Here is a 23,085-nt window from a genome sequence, read left to right as displayed (position 1 = left end):
CAGGGCTCCGTTCGGGGAGGACCGGGGTGGGGGGGCCCTGCTGCCCGCTGGGATCGCGGCCGTCGCGCCTTGACCCCCGCCGGCGCCGCCAAGGTCAGCGCCCCGGCGCGTCCCCGGTCCCTCGGCGGCCTCTGCCCGGCCGCGGACACTTGAGAGTTTAAAGAGGCTTTTCTTCCCCCCGGGGGAAGGGGCAGGAGAAGGAGAAAAGAAGAGAAGGAGAAGGAGAAGGAAGGAGGGGCGGGCGGGGAGAGGCTGGCAGGGCAGGAGCCGGGCGGGGTGCTGGCTCGAACTGGAAAGGAACCGGTCCCAGCCCAGCCGGGGAGGCTGCGGGAGAGCCGGCAGCGCCGGGCGGCAGCGCTCGGGGAGAGCACACCGGCATCGGCCCCGGCCCGAGCAGCCGCCGCCCGCCATGGGCACGGAGCCTGGCGTCAGTCCCGCCGCCCCGGGCGGGGGGGTCGGGTCGGGTCGGGGGCGCGGCGGCGGGAGGGCGGCGGGAGGAACACGGGGGCTGCTCGGGGCGGGAGGGTCTGTCCCCCTGTCACCTGTGGGAGGGGAGGAATGGGGGGAGAGGCGGGGTGCGTGTGCATGGACGGCTGGGGACCTGCAGCCTGGGATGGGGGTCGGGGAGGAGAGGGTGAAAGCACCAAGGTTTTGGGGAGACAGCGTTGCAGAGCCAGTTTTTGCAATGGGCACGGCTTCCCAGAGCCACAGTCTTACGGGGCTCCCCCCTAATTCTGAGTTTGTGCTGTAGGGTGGGTCTGTGAAGGCAGGGAAGATGCCAGAACGGGAGAAAACGAGGCAATGTAAGCAAGAAGAGGAGCAGCAGCAGAAAGAAGAGGAGCGGGAGGGTCTCATCGAATTCTACGGTTCCTACCAGGAGCTATTCCAGTTCTTCTGCAGCAACACAACCATCCACGGGGCTATCCGCCTGGTGTGCTCCAAAAAGAATAAGATGAAGACAGCCTTCTGGTCCGTTCTCTTCTTTCTCACCTTTGGCTTAATGTACTGGCAGTTTGGGATCCTCTACAGGGAGTACTTCAGCTACCCTGTCAACCTCAACCTCAACCTTAACTCCGACAGGCTGACTTTCCCAGCTGTCACGCTGTGCACCCTCAATCCATACCGGTAAGAAATAGACTTCCAGAGCTGTTGACTGCCTTGACTTTTGCAAGAGTAGGATAAAAGCATGTACTCTTGTTCTCCTCATGGTCCTTGACCATCCCCTTCAGTAGCAGTGCTGGTGGAAAGGACACTTTTTACAGGTCTTTGCAGCTGCAGGGCATTCACAGTAAGGCATGTTAGTTTAGGCAGCTCTTGGTGATGTATGTATGCAGGCTGCACTGTAAACTGCCACAGGGCAAAAGCATACGCGTTTACTTCTCTCCTACAAGGATGGCAGCCTCCAGCAAGGGCTTGGATTTGCAGCTGGTGGCAGGAATGTCCTGAATCACCCCAGCAAACTTTGCTGCATGTCTTATTCAGAGCTGTTTATGTGCATCCAGCCCTAAACCTGCAGGCTCCTCTTTCCCCCTCATATAGATACAGCGCCATCCGGAAGAAGCTGGATGAGCTGGACCAAATCACCCATCAGACACTGCTAGACCTTTATGACTACAACATGTCTCTGGCACGAAGCGACTGGTCCACGCTGTCCATGCGAAAGCGTAGCTCAAGGAGCCTGCTCCATCATGTCCAGCGCCATCCACTGCGAAGGCAGAAGCGGGATAACTTAGTCAACTTGCCAGAGAACAGTCCCTCAGTTGACAAGAACGACTGGAAAATTGGCTTTGTTCTGGTAAGATCCCTAGATAACCTGTGTCCTAGCCACTCCGGTCTCTGCCTAGCTACTTCTGTCTTGTTAGACCCTTGGCCGTGCCTTTCCCTACATAGAAGTCTGATTAATCTGCACTGGCTTTTGCTAATGAGAGATAAAGGTCGAGCTGAATCCTTTGCCCAGTGCAATCCTGCTTCCCAAGTCCTGTCGCTGTCCATGCAGGCCCCAGGAGACTTGTCCGCATCAGTGTCCCTCTTTTCCTAGGTAGAGCAGGGAAACCTTATCCTTCCTGAAGGCTACATCAGCCTTGCAGTTGCCTTTGGAGAGCCATTTATTAATGGCTCAACCGCAGTGTTGCCCGCAGTTGTCAACCGCAGTGTTGCCCAATAATAGCAAAGGGGAAAGTATTGGATGGCTGTGGGCCACCTGAAATGTGGTCATGGTCGCATTTGCTCCTAGGTAGCAGCTTCTTTGCCTGAGGGTATCTGTGTTTGCATTTAAAAAGGCATTGAAGGACTGAAGCTAATCGCTTGCCAGTTAACTGGAGTTCCCACAGGATCATAAAAGTTTTTCTGGACACACCCTGAAGGAAGGGCTCCCCACGCAAGAATTTAAAGCTTCTGGTTTTGTACCATGTAGAATTTATGTGCAGCAGATCACCCTGCGACTTGTTGTCTCCTGGGTTTTACTCAGCCTTGCCCATTCACCTGGTGTTTCCTTTCCACTGAGGGTTTGCTTTTCTGCAAGCTGCTGACCACCTTTTGGTGGAGCGCAGGAGCCCTGCGGAGCTCTTCCACACCCTCAGGTTCATCTCCTGCCTGCGCTGAGGAAGCACAGCTAATCCACAGGCACAGCCTCGCTTCCTGGACAGGATTTTTCTGACACGGCTGGTTTTCTCCTCTTCTTAACAGTGCAGTGAAAACAACAAGGACTGTTTCCATCAGGCGTACTCCTCAGGGGTGGATGCCGTGCGGGAATGGTACAGCTTTCACTATATCAATATCCTGGCGCAGATGCCTGATGCAAAAGCCCTGGATGAGTCTGATTTTGAGAATTTCATCTATGCTTGCCGCTTCAATGAAGCAACATGTGACAAGGCGTAAGTGGTGGAAACATCCCTCTGAGTCTTCCTGGCAACACCCATATTTTGTGCCTGGGTCCAAGGGGAATTCAAGAAACCTGCATTAGAGGACCTCTTTCCCAAGGTGTGATCGTTCTTTGTTCGGTTCCCGTTGTCCCAGATGATGTCTCATAAGTTTTTCCTATGGGTTGTGCTCACCAGGGTCACAGTATCTGTGACTGACCTGAAACTATGGACCTCAGAGGATGGTTTCTCCTTTTCCTGGGTTACACACAACTGAAATAGTTACACTGGTACAAACCCCAGAGTGGGTACAGATGTGCAGCATAGAAGTCTCTTTATTCTGCTCTCTGCAGTGAAGTGGTACATACCAGCCCACATACAGGGGGAAGAAAAGAGGGTTGTTACAAAAAGACAGTAAAAACAATATCCCGCTTTTCTCCTGCCATTACAGTCAAAACCCCCCAAAGAGGTAGTGAAATGAAACCCACTGGCAAGGGAGGAAAAGGGGTAGGAAGAGCTAAGAGTTTTGTCAACACTAGGAAGATAATACAGTAATCGCTAGTACTGCTAAAGCCCTTTTGGGCTCTCAAGAGTTAGCAATATGAAATACCTTGTGTGAAATCCTGTCCAGCTCCAGGACATTTTTTACAGCACATTTTAATTGCTTTTCCGGTTCAAGCGAGTTTACATAACAAATACTGCCCATCTGCTGTAAGCCCCTCTCCCTGCAGGTGGAAAACAGGGTTGTTCCTTTCAGAAGGCCCTTCCCCTTGGTCTCACAGCCCTTCTCACCTCGTGTGAATGTTTCTGTTCCCGTCTCAGGAATTATACCCACTTCCACCACCCCTTGTATGGGAACTGCTATACCTTTAACGACAACAGCAGCAGCCTGTGGACATCCTCCCTGCCTGGGATCAATAACGGTGGGTGAGAGGCACATTTTGGTGAGTAAAGAGAACAGCTCAGCACTGTTTTCCCAGGAGTTATGGGCGTCCTGCTGTGCTTAACGCTGGTTGTGGCAGATTGCAGCCATGCTCTGTCTTGCCCAAACTGGTTTCACCCATGTGGAGATGGCTGTCTCATGGACATGGCTGGCCCTTGCTGCTGCCCACTGTTTCTCTTTCTTTCCCATCAGTGCACCATCCTTGTTTGTTGCTCCCTCTGGACCTGTGCTGGCCCTTCCTGAAGTTCTCAGCTGTGCTGTGCTGTCCTGAAGTTCTCCAGTGCTGTGCTCATGAGAGCCTGGTCTTGACCTCCTCCTTCCCCACTTTTCTGTTTCCAGCAACCAACTTGTTTGTGTTTCTAAACCTCCTGAAACCTCTTTAGGCCCAATCTTCAGGCTTTTCTACCATCCAACTCCGAGTCTCTCCATGAAATCTCTCTCTATTCCCAGTTCGGCTTCTTCTAAGCCACAAGGAAGAAACCCAGTTTTCTCTATCTTCTCCCGGAGCCTCCAGCTTTGTCTCTGGCCTCCCCCAGCCGCCCTCCATTGCTGCCCAGCTTTGGTGCAGCCCTGGTTGATGTTTCTCTTCCTTTATCTCTTAGTGACCCACTTCTGACTATTCTGCTTTTTCTCCTCTCCTGCACGAAGACCAGCCATGATCTCTCTTGTTCTCTGACATTTCCTCAGGTCTCTCTCTGGTGGTGCGCACCGAACAGAATGATTTCATCCCTCTGTTGTCCACGGTGACAGGAGCCAGGGTCATGGTCCATGATCAGAATGAGCCAGCCTTCATGGACGATGGGGGTTTCAATGTGCGGCCGGGTATTGAGACTTCCATCAGCATGAGAAAGGTGAGGAATCAACAGGGGTAAGAGGTGTGGACGTGAGGTTATGGGGGAGGTTTAACTTGGTGGATAGATACAGATGGGTTGTCATGGACTCAGCGTGCATTTGAGAGGATTAATCACATGGAGTGAAGGGAGGGGAAGAAGAGGAGCTTACTGGACTGGAGGAGAAGCATTTGGCTTCAGTTTATCAGTGAACAATGAAATGGAGGAAAGCAGGGGGACCTGGCATCCAGAGGTAAGCATAAAGAGCAGATACTGTTGGACAAGCAGTAGGTGGCATGGAAGTGTAGAAAGAGGACAGTAAAGTGCCAGTCGTTCTGTGTAGTGACTGTTTGATGTTCTAGGAGATGACTGTGCGTCTTGGGGGCAGTTACAGTGATTGCACAGAGGATGGCAGTGACGTGCCAGTGCAAAATCTGTACTCATCCCGCTACACGGAACAGGTAACGCATTATCACTGGTCCTGTGCCACCTCATTCCCCTATTTTCTGAAATGCTTCAGTACCCTAACAGCCATGCTTATCCATGGGTACTGTTAATAGTATGATGTGATACAGGCTACGGTGGGTTTGGTTCCCTTGTTCAACCTTTTCCACCTCATATGCCTCCAGGTCTGCATTCGCTCCTGCTTTCAGCTCAACATGGTAGAGCGCTGTGGCTGTGCGTATTACTTCTATCCCTTACCTGCTGGAGCAGAGTACTGTGACTACACGAAGCACGTGGCCTGGGGTAAGTGGACAGGAGGAATAGTAAAGCTCATACCCTGTTTGGTCCGCTCCATGTCCCAGGACATCTCATTGTCTTCAGTGAGGTTCCTGGTGTGGGACATCCAAAAGACACTCTTGTCTTGGATGGTTAGTCCCTCTGAGCTCATGGAAGGAAACTTACTCTGGATTCCCCTTGCTTTTGCACATCACCTTTTGTATACAGATACCATGAGCTTACCTGGATTTACTTTCTCTGTTGCTCAGGCTACTGCTATTACAAACTTCTGGCTGAATTCAAAGCTGACGTGCTGGGCTGTTTCCACAAATGTCGGAAACCTTGCAAGTAGGTTTGATCGTTGGTCAGACAGACTGGGAACTCTTTATTCCTAGAGGTGTTGAAAAGCATTCATTGACCAGGGCAAAAGCTCGAGTCAGTAGCTGAGCTGCAACCTTAAATGGTATTTCTCCCATCAGGAAGCCAAAATGGCTGGGGAGCATCAGTGTCGGCTTGGGGGTGAGCTCCTGTGCAGAAGCTCGGTTGGAAGTGGGCAGAACTTCAGCATGGGAGGGAGTTTCCTGGTATGCCTGGGGATTGAGAGACCTGGCCTTGTGGCTCCTACGGCTTCAACAGCTAACGTGGCCTCTTGTCTTCCAGAATGACAGAATACCAGTTGTCAGCTGGATACTCCCGCTGGCCTTCTGCTGTCTCAGAGGTAAGGGGATGGTGTCCTGGCTCCCCAGCACTGCTCCGAACTCCCAATTCCTTCCTCAATTGGTACTAAACCTACAGGAGGTGACTGTCATCATGTAATGCTATTTATTGCACTTTCATTTCAGGACTGGGTTTTTTACATGCTTTCACAACAGAACAAATACAATATCACATCCAAGAGGTGAGAGAGTGCCTAAACCAGAAACCATCCCAGTGGAGTGTGTGTGTGTGTGTGTGTGTGTGTGTGTGTGTGTTGGGGAGTCAGAATCAAGATTAAATCACTGATGGTAAGAGATTAGGCATGGGACCCGTGGACTAGACCAGTCGATTTGAGTCAGAGTGGAGATAAACTGAGACTTCAACAAGGACGGGGAATCCAGGTGAACAGTCTGAAAAGGTGTCCTGGTTTCAGCTGAGAGGATTGATTTTTCTTCATAGTAGCTAGTGTGAGGATATGTTTTGGATTTGTACTGGAGACAGCATTGATAATGTAGAGATGTTTTTGTTCTATGGACCTGTTGTTGAGCAGTGTTTACACAGGGCCAAGGCCTTTTCTGCTCCTCGCACCGCCCTGCCAGCGGGACGGCTGGGGGTGCACAAGGAGTTGGGAGGGGACATAGACAGTACAGGTGACCCAAACTAGCCAAAGGGGGTATTCCATACCACGTGACATCATGCTCAGCATAAAAGGGGGCTAGCCGGGGAGGGGCAGCAGCAGCTCCAGGACGCGTGGCTCGGGGACAGTCCGGTTTCGGGACAGGTCTGAGCGTGCGGTCTGAGTTGTACGGTCCTCGGGTGAGAAACTGCATTCTGTATCACCAGTTTCGTATACCCTGTTAAGTACTGTTTTGTTTTGTTTTGTCTTGTCTTCCCCTCTCCCTTTGCAATCCTAGTAAACTGTCCTTATACCAACCCACCAGGTCTTGTCTTTTTCCTTCCCATTCTCCTCCCCATCCCACTGCGGGGGGGGGGGGGGGAAGTGAACAAGCGGCTGCGTGGTGCTCAGCTGCCGGCTGGGGTAAAACCACGACAAAAGGGTCAGCTGCTAGTATGAAAATAGTAAGCCCCAGGAGGCTGCCATGTGGTCTGGAGTCATGGTAAATGCTTGTGGAAGAGTGGGAAGGACAGCCATGCAGGAGCTTATACATAGCTGACACAGGATGCCACAAACATTGGCTTTCACAGTGCAGTCTCAGAAGTTCTCAGAAGGAGTAAATTCTTTACCTTGAGGGTGGTGAGGCACTGGAACAGGTTGCCCAGAGAAGTTATGGATACCCTATCCCTGGAAACATTCACGGCCAGGTTGGATGAGGCTTTGAGCAACCTGGTCTAGTTGAAGCTGTTTCTGCTTATTGCAGGAGGGTTGGACTAGATGACCTTTAAAGGTCCCTTCTGACCCAAACCATTCTATGATTCTAAGTGCACTGTAAGTACCAAAGATTGTCTTTTGTGCACAATGAGGGAACTGAAGATGTGGGGAAAAGCCTCTGGGTGGTATATGTGGGAGAAGGAAGGGGGGCAGAAGGGAACAGAGAAGACAAGCTTGGTGAAGAAATGCAGAGATTGCGAATTTGGGGTTACTGAGCCTCATCTTTCATTTACAGGAACGGAGTTGCCAAAGTGAATATCTTTTTTGAGGAGTGGAACTACAAGACCAATGGGGAATCTCCAGCCTTCACGGTACGCACTTTACTGCCACATCCTCTCTAGCTACCCGTTCCCCCACTATGTCCCACCATCCTAGCAGGCATTCATTCCAGCAGCGTTGCTGGCTATTGAGTCTCTTTTCTTGTGGCAGGGTGGGAGGAACCCCCAGCACCACGGGGGCACTGCTAGTGGGAGCAGGCAGGGAGGCAAAAGGCTGGAACAAGGACTGTCTTCACTGCCCTTTCGTCATCTCTTGCAGGTAGTGACTCTGCTGTCCCAGCTTGGAAACCAGTGGAGTCTCTGGTTTGGATCCTCTGTCCTGTCTGTGATGGAGCTTGCAGAGCTGATCCTGGATTTCATCGCCATCACCTTTATCTTGGCCTTACGCTGGTTCCGTTCCCGGCAGCAGCTCTCCCCACCAGCACCCCCTCCAAACAGTCACGATAACGCTGCTTTCCAAGACGAGGCACCAGCCCTTGGTGCTCCACACCGCTTCACTGTTGAGGCCGTAGTGACCACGCTGCCATCCTACAACAGCCTGGAACCACGTGGGCCAAGCAGGGGTGGTGAGGTGGGACACGAGTGAGCCAGTGGCTTATTCCACAGTTCGGATGGGTGACAATTGAAGCAGAGGCTGCACGCTTTGTGGGACCTACATTTCCTTATTTCTGGGGTGCTCTACCTGGACTATAGCAGAAGACTGCACTGTGGTTGGCCTGGGTTCATTGCTTTCACTACTGTAGGTGAATTCTTCGGTCTCATAAAATACTACTGCTCTGGGGATCACCAGGGATAAGAGTTCATCTAGTGTACGTATGGGGGAGATGTCCACTTGGTTTCCTTACGCTCCTTGCACGTGCCCACCTCCACGTGCATGCATGCTTTCTTTTCCCTGCAACAAGGATGCTCCCACAGTTCTGGTCTGTTGTTAATTAAAGAGGTTTGGCGGGTATGACTGGCCTCTTCTGTAGTATGACAAGGGACAGGAATGGCATCTCAGCTGGGGTACAAGTCTCTGAACAGGCTGGGCTTTCTCAAGCTTTCCCTCAGGTCAGAAACTGGTTGCACTCTCCTAGTTCTTAATGTCCAGCTTTGATCTGAAGACCAAGCCACCCACCCCCTCATCCCTCCGAGGGGAGGCTACTTGTATAGCCCTGAGAGATGACAGCCACTGACATAATTTCCATGTATATTACGTACACTACTCTGGGGAGGTGGTTGATGCTGCCGCTCTCTGGTCGGGACAAAACACCCCTGGCAGAATAAGGTCTCCCTTTTTAAGCTGCCTGTGTGGCACTGGTAGATCTTAGCTGTATAGCAGTCTCCTTCCTTTTGATATACCATACACGTGTACGTTCAGCCATTTCACCTTATGCCAGTGTTCGGAATAAATTGATCTCTGCATAGGAGCTGTGGAAACAAAGAGGCTACGCACACCTTGAAAAACATTCCAAACAGTATCTCTGCTGCCATGAGATCCTGCAAAAGAGGATCAGAATAGTGCAGGTCATGCAGTTCCTGCTCTGCTCCACTTGTCCCTTCTTTGCTTCACCCACAGAGACTCTGCTGAGCATTGTGAAGCAGAAGTGCGGCAGGCTTTAATCTAAGATCCTTTCAGAGAAAGCTTTAGCCTATTCAAATGGACCGCACAGGCAATCAAGGCCAGGACAAATAGTGCCCTCTTCTCAGGAACTGATTTGGGGATCTTCACATAAAGCACAAATCTTACTTCTTGCAGTAAGCTTGCCATACTATTTTTTTACAAATACACTTCTGCTGCAGTGGTGTTTACACAGCATTTTATGTGGTATCAAGAGAGCAAGGGTGATGTCCTTAACAAACAGGATTATCCACTTGACCGGACACAAACACAGATACCAGAATTTAAGCATATCGTTCAGGCAAAGACCTGTGGTACCATGTACCCAATCACATTGCAAACAGCCTCTTTTGAGTTTAAAAACTAGTTAATCATAACAAAAGAAAAACTTCAGATATTTTAAAAATTAGGGTAGATGCACTGCCCTTGGGAAGATGGAGGATTTTACTGCAGTATATAAACTGCTGCCTAATTCTTCCCTTTGAGATGTTAAACGTGCTTGTTGTACTGCTCTTGCCTTGATTGCCTAAATGCACTTTTCACTTCCCAGCAGAGAGCAATTTTCTTCCTCCTCACAGACATGAACACCATGTTCTTTATTACACAAATATTCATGGGTTTTCAAACTTTATCCCAGTGCTCAGCCAATGACCCTTGTTTGAAAGTGAAGATGACATCTGCTGGGAATAGAAGTGAGTGATTATGGGGGTGTCCTTCAACAAGGAGGGCAGCCCGACAGGAGGGAGAGCCCTGCAACCACAGGCACTTAGAGGTGTGGGAACATGTATTCCCCACGGGAGGACCCCACTGGAAAAAAAATCAGGACTTTTTGTCCTGCAAAATCATGCAAATATGGGGGGGGGGGGAAATTGACTTTCTGTGGTGGTGGATTTTAAATTAAGTAAAAAAGAGTATGAAAGAATGAAATCTCAAAGCTGCCTTAATGAAGGGACTTTCACATTCCGTAAAAAACCTGCCCAAGAGGCAGAGTTAAAAGCTATGTTTAGTGGCTAAAACAAAAAAGTAACTTTGTTTACAATTAAAACAAGAAAGAAAGGCAAACAGAGGAGGACGCTGCACCTGTAGCCCAGTTCTCAGTCATGAATTCAGTACTACAGACGGCCGCCTTAGGTAGTTTCTAGCACACAAACGAGCAAAAACGTGACGCTGGACACAAAGCTGTTTGCTTCACAAAACCACCTCCAAATCAAGAAAGGAGAAAGAGCAGGTGCAACATCTAAACCAGTCTATGTATATCATAACCATGCAGTGATTCATAATTGAGCATGATCTTTCCAGAATATCTGAAGAGTAAGACACGATTCTTCGCATCACGCGGTACCTTGTGATAACCATAAAATTGATGTGACCCACTGCATCATGTGTAGTTAAGTGGATAATTAAAGAAGATTAATCAGAGGCATAACTGCTTGAACCATTAAATTCTCTACATCATCATAAAGAAATATAGCTGTAGAAGGTGGTGATGTATTCCCTCAGGGAAGCTTGCACCATGCAAGTGTTAAGATGCAAAAAATGGGCTTTCACTGATGAACTTAAAATAACAGCCCCATTCTGGCTAGCTGTAAATCCAGGGTTAAAAGCCTGTGCAAACATGAAGTTGTTACACAAATTGGTAAATAGATTAGCCCTCCCTATCCTGAGGATCAGCGCAAAAATTGCCATCTTGGGAGAAATCAGGGGATCCTCCCAGGAACATCCCTATACTTCTTACAGGCTGACAAGACCACAAATTATCAGCTCAATAGATGTATATTGAGCTCGGTCTGGCTGAAAACAAGAGGCAACTCCAACAGTGCTGGAGTGAGAATGTGGAAAATGGAGCATTTTACTGTGAAGGTGAAATACTAGAGAAAAGGGGAGAAAGCATGCATTTAGAGGGATCCGTCAGTCAGCAAAAGACAAATTAAAGGCCTGAGCTGAGGGGAATTTGTACAAGAGGAGAAAGTTGAGGGGAGGTAAATGCTCAGTAGTCACGTTAGAAGCATAGCCGTTATTTGGATGACGTAGAATATGTGCAAGGAGCAACCTTAGGTCATAGGATACTGAAGAAAAACAAGTTGTGTGTTTTTTGACTAGGAGCATGTGTCATACGGGGGGGAAGTTAGAGAAGTAGGAATACAAGTGCTAGAAGGGGGAAGGGAGGTGCAAGAGGAGAAAAATAATTTTGTAAGTTGGAGTATTAAAGTGGCTTGGTTTGCAGGACTAAGCTGCACAGAAGCGGGTAGCTCTACATGCTTAAGAACAATGATGAGATAAAGGAAGGTTTATATGATAGGGAAATTAGGGAGAAGAGGGACGAGCGTTTAGGAGCTTAAAAACAATAGCAGAGGATCTGTGGAAGCATTTGGTGCTGCTGAAATACAAGGAAAGAGATGCGAGCTCTTTTGGAATGTGGAACATCCCACAGAGACAGGATGTAAAGGGCCTGGAAGTCTGTGGGACCGTGGCAGTGGCAGACATTTGCAAGTTGATGGAGGGCCAAGAGCATTTGGAAGTCATGTGCTAGCAGAAAAAAAAGGGATACAGGCAGTCCAGGAAATGTAGCGACACTGAAGTTTATGAGGGCTCTGACTGTGAGATCAGATGAGTTTGGAGGAGCTGAGAACCTCTAAGCAAACTTGGAGTGTAGTGGGACAGGGGGAATGGAAAGTAGTACTGGGAGAAAGGGAAAAAATGGGCCAGTCCCTTCAAAAAGGAAGAAAACTAAGCACAGGATGGTTAAAAAAGGGACAGAACACAAGAACAGAGGGCCACAGGCAGGCGGAGTCCTGCTGTCTGCTGAAAATGTTCCTTAACAGCATAGCAGTCACAATTTGACAGATACCAAAACTAGGGTTTTTTTCTTAAGAATTAAGGTAATACAGGAAATGCATGGAAGTACAACATAAGTGTGTTAGAGAAGCTAGAAAGTGAAAAGAAAACCGCTTTGCAAAATAAACGATACATTTAGAAGAACTAAACTCTGCTTGCTGGAGTACTTAGAGAAGCTGAAAAGATAGGTGCAAGGTTTATCTGCACAGATTGAGGTCAAACCTAGAAGGAATTTGAGGAAAGGGTTACCAGGTTCTTGGGACAGGTTCAATAAAGTCTGAGGGGTGATGTGCTACATCAAAAAATGAAAAAAGGCAGTACTGCTGTAACCACAGACCAAGAAGATACCAAAGGGATGGCTGTGTTCAGTCTTGCAGTTCTTTATACTTACCAATGGGCAATATTTAAAAGGATGTTGTGAGCACAAGAGAGGAAAGTGCCTTCAACTTCAGAGTTTATGGCAAGTTTACTAAAAAAATTGTACAAGTGCTTTCAGAAAAGAAGCCTGGCAGGAGAGAACAGGAAGAGAGTCATTTTGGCCTCTGCAAGAATCATTTGGTGGGTCTACGCAGTGAAGGAAAGGATGTTATAGGGCTGTTCATGTTGGAAACCTGGGGAGCAATTAAGGGTGTTCTGATTAACTATCTCTGGCAAAAAAAAATGCATCAAATATCAGAAGTACAGCGGCTCAAGTGCAACTTTATTTTGGCCTGTAAATGGGAAGTTTTGTGAGGGCACCAACTTGCATCTTCCAAGAGGAAGCATTGTGGGAAGCCAGGAAGAAACACTGGGCTAAACTCATGTATCCAACACAGCTGAGTTGCCTGTTTTGTAAAACCTTATATCCTTATCTGTTACATCTCCTGGAGTAATTATTTACTTAGAGGTCAGAACAAAGATAAAACCTCTGTACTTCCCCCTTATTGCCTCTCTGCACCAGGTTAAGGCTTCCAACCCCAATGGATACTCCAGGGCTGGGACCTCTGTCACAGGGAAACTAGGTCTGTTAAACAAGCGTTGATGCTGCAGTCCTGAGGAAAAATGCTTTGTGTCTTCCCCACTATCATTTGATTACTCTCCAGCTAAGAGAAGAAACCAACACACCCTCCAACTGATGAGAGCATGCAGCAACCTTCTTCAATCAGTACGCAGAAGCCTCAGGAAGGACCAGAACAAGGCCTAGGGCACCTGTAAACATGAAGGTTTAAGGTGTATCCATTTAACTAGCAGTAGAGTTGAGGCCCCACCAAATCTAGAGGTGTCAGGATGAAGCAGTTAATACAGGAGTTCCATGTTTAAAGGCAGAGCTTGAATTTCTAATTACACTTTTAAAGAACTACTGTTTGCCAAAGCCTTGCTCTTACTTTTAGTGCACATTTAACACCATGTTTTGTCCAGGATAACATTCTGCAGCAGCACTGGTGTTTTAAAGGATGGTACCTCAGAAGACCAGTTCCCAGCAGAGCATGGTACTTTAAACACCTACAGGAGGATTTATGGTTAGACACGCAATTCTTTTTTGCAGACTTGCACATGACTCATGTGTTGGGCACAACCCTGGGGAAACTTTCAGTAGCTTGTTCAGCCCCAGCTCTGTGCTCCAGAGCAGCTGGCCAGCTTTGGAAAGCAAGCACTCAAGTCCCTGGGTTAGGCTAGGGACTTAAGGACTGTGTAGTTAATGGACTAGAAACATCTGTTTTAAGGAAAAAAAAGGGTTTCCTCTCCCCCTACATAAACAAGACTGAGAACTAACAGAGAGACAACACAACTTGGCAGGAATTGTAGCACGACGAGTTCATTCAGGTTGTGCAGGCCTGGTCTGTGCTGAAGTTTAGGCTGTACCTGCTGCTTTAACTCACCAGCCAGCCCAGACACCCTCCTTTCCCAGGAAGGCTTTCATCTTTGAAAGAATTAGCCTCGCTGCACCACTCCACACTCACCATTGACCATACATTGTTCTGGTATGATTTTGGTGATGTTTAAGATTGGACAAAGATTGGTCATAAGGGAACCGCAAGTCACAGGGAGTTTTTAACAACCTGAAGTTTGTAACAGCAGGGGCAGAGAAGGGCACAAGTACCTCATTATTTTAAAATAAGTCCGCACTGGTCAAAGCTCTGTCATTTCTTTTTAATGAGTTTCAAGTGTACAGTGAAGCAAAAGGGGCCACTTACCTTTACTCCAGACATGCTCCAAGACATGCTGTGAACAGCATCCTACCCTTCAAGGTCTTCATTTTGGATCATGAACACATGTCCCAACAGCAATGGAGAATTGTTTTCTGGGTTTAAGGATCTGAGGATAGGTTGTTGAAATGCAAAAGTGGCATAGCCTGAGGAACTAGAGCTATGAGCAACACACTTTCCCATTCAGGGAACTACCTCCTCATGCATTAGGCAGTGGCTGGACAGAAGTAGACTTGGATCAAGCAGCCTCTTCCCAGGAGCTGCTGATCCATATATCTTGTTCCAGACTTACCACAGAGTCAGTCTAGCACGTGGTTCCAGTACAACTGGAACTACCGTCATTGCAATGGAAGACTACCCACTGCTTCAAGGGCCAGAACTTCAGGTGTGCGTAGAATATGGAAGTGACAAAAATAAATGACACTGCAAGGAAAGTTTGGTATCCCAGCCCCTCCCCACCCACTGACAGACCAGACAGACTCAGTAAGGTGGTGAATTGTGTTTCTTAGAGACCATTTAAAGTACATGAGCTGATTACTATAACATGCCAGAGATTACAGTTGTGTTTATAGAGGAAGGAAATAAACTGCACGTGCATGAGTGGCTGTAATGCTGTGGACAGCAGAGTCACTTGCTTTTACTTAGAGGGCCTTGGTGATTTTTTTTTTTGCCCATGCATAGAGACACAAAGGAGGGGAAAGGGAGCAGAAGAGGCAACATACAACATCTAAGAGAAAGAAATGGAAGAGACAGCCTAGGGGGACCTCAGCCCCCAGAGGAACAGGAGGAATGGGGCACCAAAGGCTTATTTAGAAGAGTTCAAGAGAATTGCTGGTCTGGGGGCCTCAAGCTTGTATGCCCACCCCCTAAAATGATAGCAGTAAGTAGTACAAGCAGGCCCTGGCTCCTCTTCAGTAGATGCACTTCTGACCATCCATCACATCTCAGTTCCACAGGGAATTAGGGAAGTGCTCAGGGGACGAGGGCTGCTTCACTCCAGATCTTCATCTCTGCCCTCACCCAAGGTGGAGAGGGATGGAATTGCAGGGAGATGAACTCAGCGCAAATGAAATGCTGGGGCATGGAAGTGAGCATGCAAAACCTAGTCCCTTCCCAGATGCCCTGTGAGGAGGAATGGGGCCTCCCCGGCACACCCAATAAAACAAAAAGCATCTGCTCCTCCCATCTTTTGTATTTCACTCCCATCTGGGAACTCATGATGTTCTCCCCTGCCTCCCCACATCATCTTAAGCCTAGACAGATCCCAGGGTATTCTAGAACCGAGGTAGAGCTTCCTAAATTAAAGGAGTACCCTCTTTCCAGTCTAGATTACAGGCTACAGCTCAGCTTGTAAAAAAAGACAAGATGCACATTCCTCAGAAGACTGCAGAATCTGAGGAACAGGGCAGCTCATTTAACCCCAGGTTTGACAACACATTCAAGCAACTGGCAGCTCCTGTTATTTCTGAAGGAGGACAAGGGGATTGCTTACAGAAAGCCACAGCATTCCATGCTGCAAGTTTACTTCCAGCAGAGACCATCTTGGATGTAAATTCAAGAGAACCCATAGCAAGTAGGAGGATTTCAGTTTGATAGGGAAGATCTCTAGAGATCTAAGCTGCCAAACTGGGACATTTGATGTCACTTTGCAATACCCATGCCCAGAGCAACATTTCCCTTTGAATCCCTAGCTAACCATTCCAAGTATTTTTCTAACTCCTGCTGGAAATTAGGACTTTGTGGTAGCAGAAACAGAACAGGTATTCCTAATCAGAAAGCTGTGTGGCTCACTCATCTGGAATACCTCCAGTCTCCTTCACCTCCATCTGCTATGTAGTGGACTTCCTTTGACATTCAACCCAGCAACACAAAAGCCAAACATCCATTCCCACTCCTACTCTGCCACTACCCCAAAGTCTTCCAGAAAGCTACAAGACAGTAGAAAGCCCCAGGGTCCTGGCTTGTGTCTGCATAGATGAAAGGAACATTTGACACCCCCCCACCAGACTCCTTACTGTTTTTCTTTTGTTCCTTCTGGCAGGAGATTTTACTCCCACATGTGTCTTCTAGATAGTAGCAAAACTCCTTTCACTTAACTGTGTTTAGTCTGTTGCACTTGACTGAGGTAATCATGTAGGCTCTCCTTTATAATAACTGAAATGGCCATGTTCAGACAGCAAGTCATCTGAAAATAAGGACAGGCAGAATAAATCATTTCTTTAAGTGCTCATCTCTCCATGGCTAGAGAAATCTAGATGACTATATCTCACTCAGTCAGATGGCTCACAGTCACTGACCAACACAAACTAGCCTTTATTTCAGAAGCTCAATGAAAAGCTTAAGTCATGCTGCCACTCTTTTTAGGCAGAATACTAAAGAATCTCACATGCTGAAGTCCTTCATCCCCAAAGGCACTGCGTTAAGGCATTCTTATTTTGCTAGTGTCCACACAGGCACTATTTGACAAGCTCACACCCAAAAATAAACCACAAAAATTCCCTGCAGAAGAGCAGGAGCATTAGCTACCCACTCCTCCTATACTTCCCTTTCCTCTACACTCAGATGACCCTCCCTAAAGCTGCAGCAGCTGTTGAAGAGTCTAACCATGTTCAATAGAGCGCTTCAGAGTCCTATACAGAAGACAAATTAAAACCAATAAAGAAATCAATGAAGAAGCTAAGTGGAGGGGAAAGGAAGGGAAGATTCAGGGGCAAGAAGAGACAGGCAAGGTGACAGGGGACAGTAGGCTGCAGACTGAAGGAGCTACATTCAAGTAAAAAAGTAGACTGGAGACAAAGCAATAGGAAAAAAAAGGAAAGAACAAAAGGGCAAGTTACACCAAAGGTCCCCCAGAGACTTCCAAATCCCCCACCAGGGAAAGGGCTCACCAACCCACCCACTCCAGGGTAAACAACCCTCATACTTACAGGTTTACCTGACCCGGCAGACAGAATTTCCCATTTCTACAATGATGGCCACCCCCAATTCCTTCTGTTACTGTGTAAAGTATACCATTTCCACAGTAAGCGTGGGAGTTCAGCACCACCACCTCCCTTCCCCAAGGACTGAAGTTAACATTTATGCAATCAAGACCCTCCAGATCTCAAACTAAAAAGGAAGAGTTTCAAGTACTCTAGGATTGTTACTTCTTCACCTTTGATCCTGGGCTTTTTGGTACTTACTTACAATCACCACCACCACAATGGCACAAATCACTCCCATCATGATCATCATCTGGAGAGAGAAAGATTGTCACAGAGTAACACTCAGAACACATTGATAAGTTCACATCTTCCCTGACAGTCAGGGAACATAAGCCAGACCATGAAGGTATGATAGCCAAGGCCTCAAAGTCCTTCCACAGTGAAAGAATTCTAAGCATTTAAAATAGTTAGTAAGCCCCAACTATCCTCTCAAAGCCCTGCAGGAGAGGACTAGCCTAATTTCCTTCTGATGAAGGAGCTCACGGCACTAGGAAACTCACCTTGCAGTTCTTCCACCAGTACTTCCTTTTGAGTTTTGCTGCACTACTTTCAAATTGTGAGGCACCGGCCTGAAGTGCATCTGCCCGGTCATCTAGCTCTGACAGTTTCTGGTCTCGTTCCAGCACCTTGTCTACATTTACACGCATTATATCAACCACCTGCAGAAGGAAGAATAGTAGCAGCAGTTACATTGGTAACAAGAGTTGAAAAAGTAAGAGCAGCAACTTGGCCAATAAGTAACCCTGAGCTACTAACAAGCAAAAGCCCCAAACAAGGCAAAAAGGTCAGGATATGAAACAGCTTTCAAGTCGTTGCCTACTTTGAAGTGGGGAAAGAATCCTAGGCACCCTGCTAAAGCATCAGTTCAAGTACACTTAAACCAGGTCCTCAGCCCCACATTATCACCTGTTTTTAAAAGCTCTCAAATCCAGCAAGCCTAAGCCACCCCCGTTATGAGCATAATCATATGCTCGCTCCTCGATAATTGCAAGATAACTTAGAGCTACATGTTGCTGCCCCAGTGAGGCATAAAGTCGTTACTGCATGACAGCAGCCACGCTACAGACGCTGACCCTGGAAAGTCAAGCAAGGTTCCCGGCACATCACACATTGATCCTGCACACAGACTGTTCCCCTGAAGCAGCAGGCAGGGATTAAGAGCTGTTCTGGATGCCGCTGTATAGCTTTATTTCCATAACAGATGGATAATACACAGTGCAAGGTACCAAAAATCTAACAGGCCTGCTCCTTAGAAGTCATAGCTGAAATTAAGCATCTTTTAAACATAAAGCAATTTCATCTCTGCTCCAGCCTCTTTATATGTCTGCCATTGTACTTTGATTATTGAGTATTTTCTAGCATTGGCATGAAAAGAGCATCCACCCCCTCAACAACAGACGCCTGTCAAGAGCATCGCTGCTGCAGAGCAGTGGGAGAAGAGTCCAGGCAGCCTACGGGAAGCCAGCGTGGCTGGCAGAGCTACTAACCTCCTCCACTTGTGCCTGCGTCTGCTGCAGCCGGCGGTTACTGCTCAGATTGGGGGGTGGCCCAGGGGGGCCCCCACCAGGGGCTCCCCCTTCGGGGGCCCCAGGAGCAGGTTGCTGAGCTGGGTCAGACCTAAGGAAATGCACATATGGGCAAAGAGAAAACCCAGTCAGCCGCTCAAGAGAGGACCCCCCCCCCCCAAATCCACCTGAACCCCAGTGTCCCCAGGCTGGGGCAGTGCTGGCAGCAGCCCTGAGGGCCTGCGCCCTCCCCGGGTCCCTCCGGACCAGGAGCAGGCGAGCTTGGAGCAAGGGTTGGCCCAGAAGGGCAGCGGGGAGAGCCAGCCCCGGGCGGGGGGAGGGAGCTTGTGGGTGCGTTCGGTGCCCGGCGCTGCGGCCTCCCGGGGACCGGGGAGGGGGGTGACAGCCGCGTGGCCGCGCGGAGGTGACCGGGAGGCGGCCCGCAGCGTGCCGCAAGGGCCAGGAGGAGGGAAGGGGACGCGGCCACGCCGACAGGGAGGCATCGCGGGGGCGCCCCGGGGAGGAGACGGCAGCCCCCGGTGGCCGCCGGCCAGGCTGGCGCCGGCTGGGAGGGGGCGCGGCTGCCCGGAGCCCCGCGCATCACCGGTGGGGCATGGCCCACGCATGCACACCCACCCACACCCCCTCTCCACGGGGCGGGCCCTCGGTGGGCGCCGGGCGGGGCGGCGGGACGGCTCAGGGCGCGGGGGGGGGGCGGTGCGGGCAGCCCTGCCTGCGGCTGCTGCAATGCGCCACTCGGCCCCACCGCCGGCCAGGGCGCGGGCTCCACGCTGGCCCGTTCCCTCCCGCTCCACCCACCCCCACGCCGCGCCCGCCGCAGCCCACCCGCCCAGGATCGGGCGTCCACTCACATCGCCAAGCCGGACCAGGACCCCCGGGCACGCCGCTGCAGACAGCTCAGCGCCGGCAACCCCCAGCTACGCACCGGCACGGCAACCGGCGAGGCCCCGAACTTATAGGAGATGAGACCCCGCCCCTAGGGCCGGCAGCAAATCAGAAGTGGACGTAGGAAGGACTCTCCAGGAATAGCAAATCAGCACCGCCTTTGGGTTCCTCCGCAGCCAATCAGCGCTCCTCAGCCCTGCCGGAGCGAGGCGCTCCGTGAAGACGGCAGTGTAGCCTAGCCCCGCCCCCTTCCTCTCTCCGGACTTCCGAGGGGACAAACCCCGCCCCGCTGTGGCTCGCCCCTGGGACGGCCCAATGGGAGCAGAGCCCGCCCCCCCGCCCCCCCCAGCATGCGCGAGCCGCGCGTCGCCCCGCCCCGCCCCTGCGGAGGGGCCGGTGAGTAGCGGGCGGGGGAACCCGGGGCGTCCCTGCGGCCGCGGCGGCTTCGCGCTGCGGCCCCTCCCGCGGTCCCAAAGGGCCCGGGCCTGGCCCCCGCCGTCCCTGAGTGAGGGAGGCCCTGCCGCCGCGCTCCGTTTGGGTCACGCAGGGCCTGAACGCGGTTACCTGCCCCGTCCGAGCCCTGCCCGTGCTGGTGCCATTACAGGCGGGGGCTGCGGAACGGCCTCTGCAACTCCCACCTCGGTAGCGTGTTTGTTGGCTCCGGTTAAGCCGCTGTCCCTACAATTAAGATACGGTGTTTCTGGCCCGCTTCCACCATACAGCTGGGCATAAAACAGAACCTGGATGAGTCCCTGTAGCGGCTGCGTTCGAGCCTCTGCTGCGGGAAATTAGGCTCCAGCAGCAGCCCCAAGGACAGCTGCGTGGTTGGGGTTTTCCCCTCTATAAAGGTTTTGAGAAGCCTGCTGGATCAGAAGGGAGGATTTCTTCAATTCGGGACAGAAAGGGAAGCAGGAACATACTGGAACAAGAAGTCCCTCCGTACAGCACTTGGTGTGGTAAGTAGGGTGGCAAGCGGCTGGTTCACACCTACATTGAACTTCAGCTTCCTTTCATAAGGTGATACAGGCCATTAATAAAAGTTTTTAGTGGCAAATGTGATAGATTAGTAGATACACAAGACAGAAACGTTCTAAATCACAGCCTAGGAGCCAAAAGACTGTGGCTACAAGGAAGGCGAAGACTTAATACAGGGTCGTGACTAGAGACAGATGATTTGCAAATAGGACTATTGAGAGTTAAGGCGCAGCCTAGCACTAGCCTCAGTGGAACCTAAGGTTTTTAAGCTGTGCCTTCAGACAAGCTGTGAACGGACAAGTTGCAGATAAAGCTTCTGTAGCTTGGCAACCTTCCCACCACAGTTTGAGGACCCTTTCACTAACCATTGCAAATAACAGAAGATGGAGCTTGCGGAAGTACTGGCCCACAGAGCCCTTGCCAAGTTGGTGGTTAGAGCTGGCAAAGGGTTCAAGATGCTTTTCTCTGACACTTTTCCAGTTTCTGACATACTTTCAGCCAAGGATTTACTGCCCTGTGGTTTACATATGTAATAACCCCCAACTGCTCTCTTCCAGGTGCTTGCTCAATCTCTACTGGAATCTGTGCACATTTCCTGAATCCACACCACCTTTTGGCAAGAGTCCCACAGGTCTGCCGCCTACTCATGAGAACATGCAGTTCAGCTGCTTGAACAGAGACTTTGGCTTCACCTTCCTGAGGCTTAGACCTAAAGGAAGTTCTTTTCATTCCCTGCCGTTTCCAACCAAGTGCTTTTGAAGACAGAGTAGCATTGCTCTGTAAACAAGATACCTCAAGTCAGCAGGTAACTCCCCAGTTACCCAGCAGCGGAATTAACAGCTAAAGGAGAGAAGCATTTGCCTGCTTGTCTTACAAGTTTTTCTGAAACATATAATGGTCTTTGTGATGCTGGACTAGAGGGATGCCAGCTTTGACTTACTGTAACTTCTCCTCTAAAGGAACCAATAATAATTATGGAAAACTAGAAGCTAGAGTTTTTAAAAAGTGCCTGAATTACTTTTGCAAATCATGTCTAAATTATAAACAAAAGGCCACTTGTCATTAGTATGGGGTTAAGTCATCATCAGGGTGAAACAGAGACAAATTCTGTTCTTAAGACAGGTTTTGATACATTTCAACTAACATTTGGATCATTCATGCTTAATGTTAATCGCAGATAAATGGAGGGCAAGGGGGCAAGCAGTGAGCAGGAAGACATATTGGCAGGCACTCAGCACTAACTTGAGAACTTGGCTATGAAGAAAAAAAAATCTAAGCTGGAGTGTACTGAAATTGCTAAGTAGGATGTGAGAACCTGGGGCTTACAGAGACGGAAAGGATGCTCAAAGTGTTGCCAAAAAAAAAATAGAGGACTCTCAGGTCAGGTTCGGGGATGCAGGCCAGAACAGATGTCTGTGAGATGTCAGAAATGACTGAGTGGACAGAACTTGCACAGAGGACCTCAGGCCTGGAGCAGCAGCAGGACCCTGGGAATGGGCCAGAAGTACACAGCAAAGGTTGCAGAAAGCACTGGGAACCCAACTGTGTGAAAGCTGGCTTTATTCTGACTGTGATGCCACAAAACCATGCTCCATGTGCTGAACCCATGGTTGCTCCTAGCGGTGCTTCCCAGTACGATTGAAGCGCCTGTACAAGTACCGGATCCTCTTGTTGAGTTTGTGGTAGTCCTCTATAAACATCCGATCTCCCACCACCTGCTTCTTGCGGATGCACCTCTGCAGCTCGTTCCCCCGCCAGCCTCGCAGCCACTTGGGCCCCACGATGAGGTTCTTTGGGTGGATCTGGAAGTCACCTGACAACAGAAGGGCAGAGCAGCGGATGAAGCCAGGCCTTGGAAGAGGCAGTTCCCAGGGCAGTCGGCCCCAATTCCCCCTCCCTGCCCTCTCGCTGCTGGAGGAGCTGCTCGCCCGCAGGTGGGTCCAGCATCCCTCCCCTCCTGCCCGGGGCGACAGCGGGGGGGGGGGTTGTGTCTTACCCAGGATCCCCACGTTGTCGTAGACCCCGAACAAGGCCCGTTTTTCCGTCCACCGATCCACCTGCTTGGGCTTCGGGGGCTCCTTGATGCGGAGGGGCCGGGTGAGCCCTGCCAGGGGCGAGGACAGGGGCACGGGGAGGCCGGGCCGCACGGGCCCCCAGCGCGCGCCGCCGCTGCCGCCGCTAATGCTCCGCTCGGCCCGGAGCAGGGGCGCGGCCCGGCCCAGCAGGGCTCGGCCCGCTGCCCGCACCAGCGCCGCCATTGGGGTGACCCCGCGGGCGGTCCCCGCACCGCCGGGGAGGGAGAAGCGGTTCCGCCGGGCCGGCCCTCCTGTGGTCTCGGCCCCGCCCCTTCCGGCCGCTGTGGCCGTCGGGAAGCGGAAG

General features: G+C 50.2%; 3 protein-coding genes across 6 annotated transcripts; 1 reads left to right on the top strand and 2 right to left on the bottom strand.

The window, feature by feature from the left end:
* The first annotated feature begins 44 nt into the window (after positions 1 to 44).
* Positions 45 to 8,667, top strand: SCNN1A (sodium channel epithelial 1 subunit alpha). Of its 3 annotated transcripts, none has more exons than XM_075764219.1 (13): positions 45 to 93; positions 752 to 1,125; positions 1,540 to 1,795; positions 2,686 to 2,873; positions 3,681 to 3,781; positions 4,489 to 4,652; positions 4,994 to 5,092; positions 5,261 to 5,378; positions 5,621 to 5,699; positions 6,012 to 6,069; positions 6,194 to 6,249; positions 7,673 to 7,748; positions 7,975 to 8,667. In XM_075764219.1, the coding sequence occupies exons 2-13, from the start codon at positions 776 to 778 to the stop codon at positions 8,299 to 8,301; spliced, it is 1,872 nt and encodes a 623-aa protein (XP_075620334.1). In that variant the 5' UTR covers positions 45 to 93; positions 752 to 775; the 3' UTR covers positions 8,302 to 8,667. The 3 variants fall into 3 exon arrangements, with proteins under 3 accessions (XP_075620334.1, XP_075620323.1, XP_075620339.1); XM_075764208.1 differs by having other exon boundaries at positions 78 to 427; XM_075764224.1 differs by lacking the exon at positions 45 to 93 and adding an exon at positions 228 to 427 and having other exon boundaries at positions 740 to 1,125.
* A 6,153-nt stretch (positions 8,668 to 14,820) lies between these two features.
* Positions 14,821 to 19,829, bottom strand: VAMP1 (vesicle associated membrane protein 1). 2 transcript variants are annotated; one of them, XM_075764074.1, is made up of 5 exons: positions 19,698 to 19,829; positions 18,808 to 18,937; positions 17,821 to 17,979; positions 17,519 to 17,570; positions 14,821 to 17,122 (listed from the first exon to the last, which is right to left on the bottom strand). In XM_075764074.1, coding segments are annotated over exons 1-5 (360 nt in total). In that variant the 5' UTR covers positions 19,700 to 19,829; the 3' UTR covers positions 14,821 to 17,105. The 2 variants fall into 2 exon arrangements, with proteins under 2 accessions (XP_075620189.1, XP_075620184.1); XM_075764069.1 differs by lacking the exon at positions 14,821 to 17,122 and having other exon boundaries at positions 17,349 to 17,570.
* Positions 19,830 to 22,249: 2,420 nt separating this feature from the next.
* Positions 22,250 to 23,068, bottom strand: MRPL51 (mitochondrial ribosomal protein L51). The gene is made up of 2 exons (XM_075764033.1): positions 22,703 to 23,068; positions 22,250 to 22,519 (listed from the first exon to the last, which is right to left on the bottom strand). The coding sequence occupies exons 1-2, from the start codon at positions 22,962 to 22,964 to the stop codon at positions 22,323 to 22,325; spliced, it is 459 nt and encodes a 152-aa protein (XP_075620148.1). The 5' UTR covers positions 22,965 to 23,068; the 3' UTR covers positions 22,250 to 22,322.
* Between the last annotated feature and the right edge of the window lie 17 nt (positions 23,069 to 23,085).

This window comes from Balearica regulorum, chromosome 1 (genome assembly GCF_011004875.1).
Source record: "Balearica regulorum gibbericeps isolate bBalReg1 chromosome 1, bBalReg1.pri, whole genome shotgun sequence".
In the NCBI taxonomy this organism is placed as follows: Eukaryota; Metazoa; Chordata; class Aves; order Gruiformes; family Gruidae; genus Balearica; species Balearica regulorum.
This window is presented reverse-complemented; position numbering and strand designations above follow the sequence as displayed.

Bases quoted from the DNA above. Each gene is read 5' to 3' on its own strand.
- SCNN1A (XM_075764208.1), top strand. The intron at 1,126-1,539 runs GTAAGAAATAGA...CCCCTCATATAG, and splicing joins TGCACCCTCAATCCATACCG to ATACAGCGCCATCCGGAAGA. The intron at 5,700-6,011 runs GTAGGTTTGATC...CTTGTCTTCCAG, and splicing joins AAATGTCGGAAACCTTGCAA to AATGACAGAATACCAGTTGT.
- VAMP1 (XM_075764069.1), bottom strand. The intron at 17,980-18,807 runs GTTAGTAGCTCT...TTCCTTCTGCAG, and splicing joins CGCAGGCACAAGTGGAGGAG to GTGGTTGATATAATGCGTGT. The intron at 17,571-17,820 runs GTGAGTTTCCTA...TTCTCTCTCCAG, and splicing joins ACTGGTGGAAGAACTGCAAG to ATGATGATCATGATGGGAGT.
- MRPL51 (XM_075764033.1), bottom strand. From the start codon at position 22,964: ATGGCGGCGCTGGTGCGGGCAGCGGGCCGAGCCCTGCTGGGCCGGGCC. The intron at 22,520-22,702 runs GTAAGACACAAC...TTCTGTTGTCAG, and splicing joins CGACAACGTGGGGATCCTGG to GTGACTTCCAGATCCACCCA.